Source organism: Chrysochloris asiatica, unplaced genomic scaffold (genome assembly GCF_000296735.1).
Source record: "Chrysochloris asiatica unplaced genomic scaffold, ChrAsi1.0 scaffold00114, whole genome shotgun sequence".
NCBI classification, from domain to species: domain Eukaryota; kingdom Metazoa; phylum Chordata; class Mammalia; order Afrosoricida; family Chrysochloridae; genus Chrysochloris; species Chrysochloris asiatica.
In genome coordinates this window covers 1,039,748-1,047,319 of record NW_006408632.1, presented here as the reverse complement: position 1 = coordinate 1,047,319, position 7,572 = coordinate 1,039,748, and the positions used below count along the sequence as shown (strand labels likewise).

Genomic DNA, 7,572 nt, shown 5'->3' with positions numbered 1-7,572 from the left:
GAGAAAAGACGAAAGTTGTCAAAAACTTCATTTTTCTTGAATCTACAATCAACATTCATGGAAACAGCATTGAAAAATCAAAATAGTGTATTACCTTAAGCAAATCTGCTTCACAAGACCTCTGTAAAGTGTTCAAGAGCAAAGATACCAGTTTGAGAACTAAGGTGTGCCTGATTCAAGCGTTGATATTCTCAATTGTGTCATATGCATGTGGAAGTTGAACAGTGAATAAGAGATACTGTAGAAGAATTGATATATGTGAGCTTTGGTTTTGGAGGAGAATATTAAAAACATCATGGACTGCCAGAATAACAAACAAATCTGTGTTGGAATAAGTACAGCTAAATGCTTCTTAGAAGCCAGGATGGCAAGACTTCTTCTCTCATACTTGGACATATTATTTAGCGGGAACAGTCCCTGGAGAAGGACATCATGCTTGGCAAAGTCGAGGGTCAGGGAAAAAGACTAACAAGATGGATTGGTGCATTGTCAGCAGCAATGGGCTCAAATGTAGCAACAATTATGAGGCTGTCCCAGGACAGAGCAGTATTTTCGTTAGTTGTGCATAGGGTTGCATGAGTCAGAGCTGATTCAATGGCACTTAACAACAATTTCAACTTAAAGTTTATTCCATTTTCTGTGTTTAAGTTTTATTAGTCACAAAGTGCTGTGTAACAACCATAAAACTTCAGTGGTAATAGACAGTAAACATTTATTTGCTCATGAGTCTATAGGTTGATGGAATAGATGTATTGATATTTGTTGTTATTAGGTGCCATCGAGTCGGTACCGACTCATAGTGACCCTGTGCACAGGAGATCCTGGGCCAACCTCACTACTGTTGCCACACTTGAGTCCATTGATGATGCCAGTTGGCCAGTCCATCTCACAGGGGGTCTTCCTCTTTTTCTCTGACCCTCCACCTTACCAAACGTGTTATCCTTCTCCAGTGACTGGTCCCTCCTGACAATATGTCTGAAGTATGAGAGACAGCTTGGCCATCCTGGCCTCCAAGGAGCACTCTGGCTGTACTTCTTCCAAAATGGATTCATTGGTTCTTCTGGCAGCCCATGGCACTTTCAATATTCTGCAATACCATAACTCAAAAACATCAATTCTTCTACGGTCTTCTTTAATCACTGCCCAGCTTTCGCATGCATATGAGGTTATTGAAAATACCATGTCTTGGGTCAGGTGTACCTTAGTCCTCAAGATGACATCTTTGCTCTTCAATACTTTCAAAAGGCCTTGTGCAGCAGATTTTCCTAATGCAGTAAGTTGTTTGATTTCTTGACTGCTGCTTCCATGAGTGTTGATAGTTGATCCAAGAAGAAAGAAGTCCTTGACAACTTCAATCTTTTCTCCTTTGATAAGAATGTTGTTTATTGGTCCAGTGGCGAGGATTTTTGTTTTCCTTACATTGAGATGCAATCCATACCGAAGGCTATGCTCTTTGATCTTCATCAGTAAATGTTTTAAGTCCTCTTCACTTTCAGCAAGTAAGGTTGTGTCATCTGCGTATCACAGGTTGTTAATGAGTCTTCCATACTGATGCCACGTTTTTCTTCATATAACCCAGCTTCTTGAATTATTTGCTCAGCATACAGGTTGAATAAGTATGGTGAAAGAATACAACCTTGTTGCACACCTTTGTTAATTTTAAACCATTCAGTGTTCTCTTGTTGATATAGTCCAAGATTAATTGATTTTGGTAGAACTTGCTCCTTAATCGAATTGGCTGGCAAATATGCTTGGGACTAGCTTACTGGTGGTCTAGGGTGGCCCCGTTGTTTGTGGTTTCGCATCCTCCATCAGGATTCCAAGAGTTTGAATGCCATCCAAACAAGGCTTGTTGAAGACTAGGCTTTTTGTTGTTGTTGTTAAGTGCTGTCAAGTCGGTTCTGATTCATAACGACGCTGTATAGGATTTCCAAGGAGCGGCTGGTGAGCTTGTACCACCAACTCTGCATGTCAAAACGACCTTACAGTGCATCACATTAACCTGTGGCGCCACACCAGGACAATCCTAGGGTGTTGTTGTTAAGTGCCGTTGAGTCAGTTCTGACCCATAGGACCCTGTGTTGGGTTTCGAAGGAGTGGCTGGTGAGCTTGGACCGCAGACCTTGCAGTTTATACTGTCTTTGGAGTCCTGCACATTAACCCACAGTGCCACACCAGGACTCCAGTCCTAGGCTAGGTACATCAGTTTGATTCTAACTAGTAGCGACCCTCATATCAAATTTCCAAGGCTATAAATCTTTACGGGAGTAGAAAGCTTCCTCTTCCCCTTCCTCTTGTGGAGAGCCTAGTGGGTTTGAATTGCTGATCTTGTGGTTACTGGTCCAGTGCTTATTCTGCAGCGCCACCAGGGCTTATAAATATACTGTATTGTTGTGCTGTTGTTAAGTGCCATCGAGTAGGTTGCAACTCATAACAACCCTACCCTTTAAAGGGGTTTAGAGGAGCAGTTGGTGTGTTGTTTAACCATTGAGTTTTTGGTTAGCAGTGCAGTGCTTACCCTACAGAGCCACATTGTTGTTGTTAAGTGCCATCAAGTCAGTTCCAACTCATACTGACCCTGCATAGAGTTTCTGGGGTTTTGTAAATCTTCAAGGGAGCAGAAAGCCTCGTCTTTCTCCTGAGTAGCAAATGCAGGAACCAAACCATGGACCTTATGATTCTGAGTCGAGTATTTATCATATGGAGCCACTGTGCTCTCTCAGTGCCATGTTGTTGTTGCTAAGTGCCACCGCGTCAGATCCAATTCATAACGGCCCTATATAACGTTTCCGTGGAGCAGCTTGTGAGCTTGAACCGCCGACCTTGCAGTTCAGAAGGCTTTGCAGTATGGCGCATTAACCCACAGCTCCACACCAGGACTCCAGCATCATGTTGTTGTTGTTGTGTGAAGTGCCGTTGAGTCAGTTCCAACCCATGGCAACCCTGCATAGGGTTTCCAGGGAGCGACTGGTGAGCTTGAACTGTCAACCTTGCAGTTCAAACGGCTTTGCGCTTTGGTGCATTAGCCCACAGCGCCACACCAGAACTGCCAGCACCACATTAGAACTCCTCAATATGCTTTACAGGTCACCTTTTCCTCAAGGAGTAACTGGCAGATGAGAACTGCTGAGCTAGCAGTTAGCAGCCTACTCTGCTCCCAGGGCTTCTCAATATACTCAATGGTGGTAGTCATGGTTGTGTACTGTGGTATCGGTTCTGACTCATAGTGACTCTGTATAGGGCTTTAAAGGAGCAGCTAGTGAATTTGAGCGGCCAACCTTATGGTTCACACTTTATCCTACAGCACCACGCTAGGACTCCAAATATACTCTAAATATACCCTGTGTTGTTGCTAAGTACCGTCAAGTCGGTGATACTAAATGCTGGGCTTTATGATTTCTGGAGTCTGTGGCCTAGTTAAGGTATATTTCTAATTTCAGTTCACTTTAAAGAAAGAGTAGCTTAGCTGTCAGTAATATCAGATGGTAATACCAACCACTGAGCAGATTACCTGACTCACCTTCATCAAGCCGCAGAAACTGTGCACAAACTTTTGGGTTCCTTGAAGTAGTGGTTGGGGAGCAGAGTGTGAATGAATATGTTTTGTGTAACAGGCATGCTACCAGGCACTTTAAACATACGGAACCTTCAAAAGTCGGAGTTACAAGATCATGGAATTTTTCTATGAATGTTTTTGAAGACCCTCATATATTATTTAATCTTCACAACAGTCTTAGGAAGTAGGCATTATTATCCTCGTTTTACAGAAGCCTGGAGAACTAGCTAACTTTCCCCAAGTTTTTCGTAGCTACTTTAGTGGAAGATTAAGGGTTTGAATCTAACTTTTTAACTATAAATGAAACAGTGATTTAGAAATTTTATTCTTATATTAGACCCAATGTTTGTGAGAATTAAGCAAGAAAAAAATGCATGCCCAGTAGTAACAAAGTACTTTAACTGTCGGTATTACTAATAATAGCTGTCAATCATGTTCTAATCGAAGTACACCTAACTAACTGTTCAAATAACAGCAAATATATATCTGGGAAGTACTTTACATTTTTTTCAGATGTTTTGGGTGAGTTATGTTGAGTATAACTGTTGATTTGTTCTTTAAATGTATTTAAACAGTTATTAAGCCAACTTAAAGGAAACTTAGAAGAGGAAAATCGACATCTGCTAGATCAAATTCAGACATTAATGCTACAAAACAGAACACTATTGGAGCAGAATATGGAAAGCAAGGATCTTTTTCATGTTGAACAAAGACAGTACATGTAGGTATTAAATGATTTATTATTCATGATTTCATCAATACCATACTCAATAGCAAAGACAACTTAATGTTAATTGTTATTGAATTTGAACATCATTCATCATTTCAACATGTATTTCTTGGAGTGCATATGTGGGACTCATAGAAATATTGGGGAATGGTTACCTTAGACTGGGATTGGCAAGGAGTTCCCAAAGATGACTGCTTGATCTCTGAGACTAAAAGGTTCAGTGGAAATTTGCATAGGAAGTACCAGGCCAAGAGAGACCCTGTATAGGGTTTTCTTGGAACGGCTGGTGAGTTTGAACTGCTGACCCTCCGGTTCAAACTGACCTGGAAGTCCAGTGCATTATCCTGCAGCACCACAGGCCAAGAGAACGGCAGTTGTAAAAACTTGGAGATGTAATGATTAAATGTGATAATTGCCTTTGGTGATTAATTACCTCTACCACCCCAGATTCCCATCAAACTCATTGTAGTTGTTGTTGTTGTTGTGTTTTTAAGCACCATTGAATTGGTTCCTACTCATAGTGACCCTGTGCAGGGTTTCTGAGGAGTGGCTGGTGGGTTTGAGCCATGAAACCGTTCTGTTAGCAGTCCTATAGCACCACACCAGGACTCCATTGTAATTAGGTGGCTTAATCAGTTAGAGCAGTTCCCACTGTCAGATTTGACTTAGATAAAAGTAGCAATCAAAGAGTCTTCAAGGATGCTGAGTCTCCCTTCACAAATTGGTTCCTAACTGTAAGTTGAAGGATGTGTCATCTGGACATTCCATGAATTGGATCTGTGGGTCCAGCCTGATAAATTCTCTCTTACATTCCAATTGCTGTAAACCCTTTGGACACTTTCTTCTATAGTCTTCCAAGGCAATTCTAGCATTTTAGCTTTAATATAGGCCACTTAATCCATGCTTCAGTGGACTATCCTCTCAGGCTAAAACATTGAATGGAGAATTTGTGCTTCTTGTTGTTAACTGCCATTGAGTTGGTTCTGACCCATACTGAACCTGATAGGGTTTCCAAGGAGCAGCTGGTGACATTGAACTGCTGACCTTGCAGGTCAAACCAACTTTGCAATCCAGCGCTTTAACCCAAATTGCCACACCAAGACTCCCATTTGTGCTTAGTAGGCTCATATCAATAAACTCAAATTGATCTAACATTGTGTTCCTTGTACCATATCCCTGTAATAGCCATTCCCACCCATAATCCCCAGGTTTCTGTTTGTATATATTAGAAAAATCAAGCTGTAGTATGTACCTCCTCATGGGTAAACACTTGGTGCTTCACCTCTTGGGACTCACTAGAACTTAAGTTTAGTTATAATTCTAGAAGCAAAGATTAGTAGTTGATGGGGTGGATCTTAGGAACATTTATCAGTATGTCTTATAAGGCATCACCCAGACAATACCTCAAACATAGCTGGGATTAGTTTCATTAGATGGGGCTAGAAGGGTTTTACTGGGGAATGTGGCTTTGTAGACACAGCTGGAGTAATCTCTTCAGGTAGGAGTAAGAGGGGTGATTCTGTAGCAGGAGTCGCTCAAAAGAATTTAGGGCCACATGTCCCCAGTTTTCTCATTATCTTGTCATGTGTCCCCACCCCAAGTTGCAGAATCCAGTTTCTTCCCAATCAATGACTTCACCTTAACTTCAAACACAATTGAGATTGAAAATTCAGTTGGCAATTTAGTAGGCAACTGTTCCTTGGAAACCCTATACAGAGTCTCTTGTGAGTTGGAACCAATTAGACAGCACTTAAGAACAAAACCAACACTTGGGACAAGACTCTGAGTTAGATTTTTGGCAATATCAACTCTGTTATTACAAAAAATAAGGCTTTCTTTCAGAGCACAAACAGTAATGCAGCACTCGGGAGTCCTGGTGTGGCACTGCGGGCTAATGTGTCAGACTGCAAAGTCATTTGAACTTCATGGTTGGTGGTTCAAACTCACCAGCTGCTCCTTGGAAACCCTATACAGGGTCGCTATGGTTCACTTAACAACAACATGCAGCGCTTGAGCTGTAACCCTGAAGCCTTTAGCTTATCTCCTTGTTTCACCACTTTGTTTAATGAAAGTTACACCAATCACCTGCTTCCACATACTTCTCGTTCTGACAAAATTTAGAGACGTGTCATGTACAGTCACCCAGAGGCTTGTCTCTCACAATGTTTGATCCATTTGTCATGCTATTTTGCTTATTTCAGTTAGGCCAGACTTGAGAACCATTTCAGAAAACTCACCCTCAGAATTTTGTTCCTTTAGAACCATTCTCAGTACCAGATGTCTTAGGCTGGGTTTTCTGGAGGAGCAAAAGCAGTGGCACATATATAAAAATACACAAGGGGGCTTTAAAAAGTTCATGAAAGAATGATATTAATGAAACGAAATATGATAGGATGAATGTAAAGCTGATGTTCTCCCATGTAAACTATCACCCAATTCACACACAAAAAATTGATTACAGAACAACCATGTGATGTAGCATTCCTAGTCCCAGGCATTCAGAACCAGAAGAAGTGATGGCAGGAATGCAAAGAGAAATCTGCACACCATTGTTCATAGTAGCGCTTTTCACAACAGCCAAAGGTGGAGGCAAGCAAAGTGATCAACAACAGATCAATGGATAAACACAATGTAGTATATGCACACTGGACTACTACTCTGTCCTAAAGTGAAATTAAGTCTTGATGCATGTCACATCATGGATGAACCTTGGATTTACCATGCTGAGAAAATAAGTCAGTCTCAAAACTACACATACTGTATTATTTCACTTCTGTGAAATAAGGAAATATGTACTGTTTTAGTTGCTATGGGATGATTCCAACTCCAGGTGACCCCATGTGTGCAGAGCAGAACAGCATGCACACCACAGAATTTTCTAGGCTGGGACTCTCAGAAGCATATTGTTAGGCTTATCCAAGGTGCCTCTGGTAGAGTTGCAACTGCCAACCTTTTGGTTAGTATAGGCCAATGCTTAGTCATTTTTCCACTCAGGGACTCCAAGCAAATATATAGAAGTCACTGATTAGAAGAAGGGAAATTTTTGCTTAGGGGGCATTGAATTTATGTTGTTGTTTTTGTTGTGTTCTGTTGCGTTTGATTCTAACTCATAGCATCTCTTGTGACTGTCAGTCCAGTAATAATCCTATATCACCATACCTGGACTCCTGAATTTATAAGTTCATGGTGGTAGAATGTATTGATAATGAAGGCACAACTTAAAGAATATAATCACTGTCACTGATTTCTACATGTGAAAATTGTTGGGATAGCAGGGTTTTAGTAT

The 7,572-nt window shown here is 41.1% G+C and overlaps 1 protein-coding gene across 3 annotated transcripts in view; it reads left to right on the top strand.

Moving 5' to 3' along the window:
• CCDC88A (coiled-coil domain containing 88A) overlaps positions 1-7,572 on the top strand; it is a 171,485-nt gene that overhangs the window by 141,694 nt on the left and 22,219 nt on the right. For all 3 annotated transcript variants that reach the window (XM_006868012.1, XM_006868013.1, XM_006868011.1), the window contains exon 23: positions 4,132-4,277. In XM_006868012.1, coding sequence (XP_006868074.1) covers positions 4,132-4,277 — 146 coding nt within the window. The remainder of the gene's footprint in view (positions 1-4,131; positions 4,278-7,572) is intronic.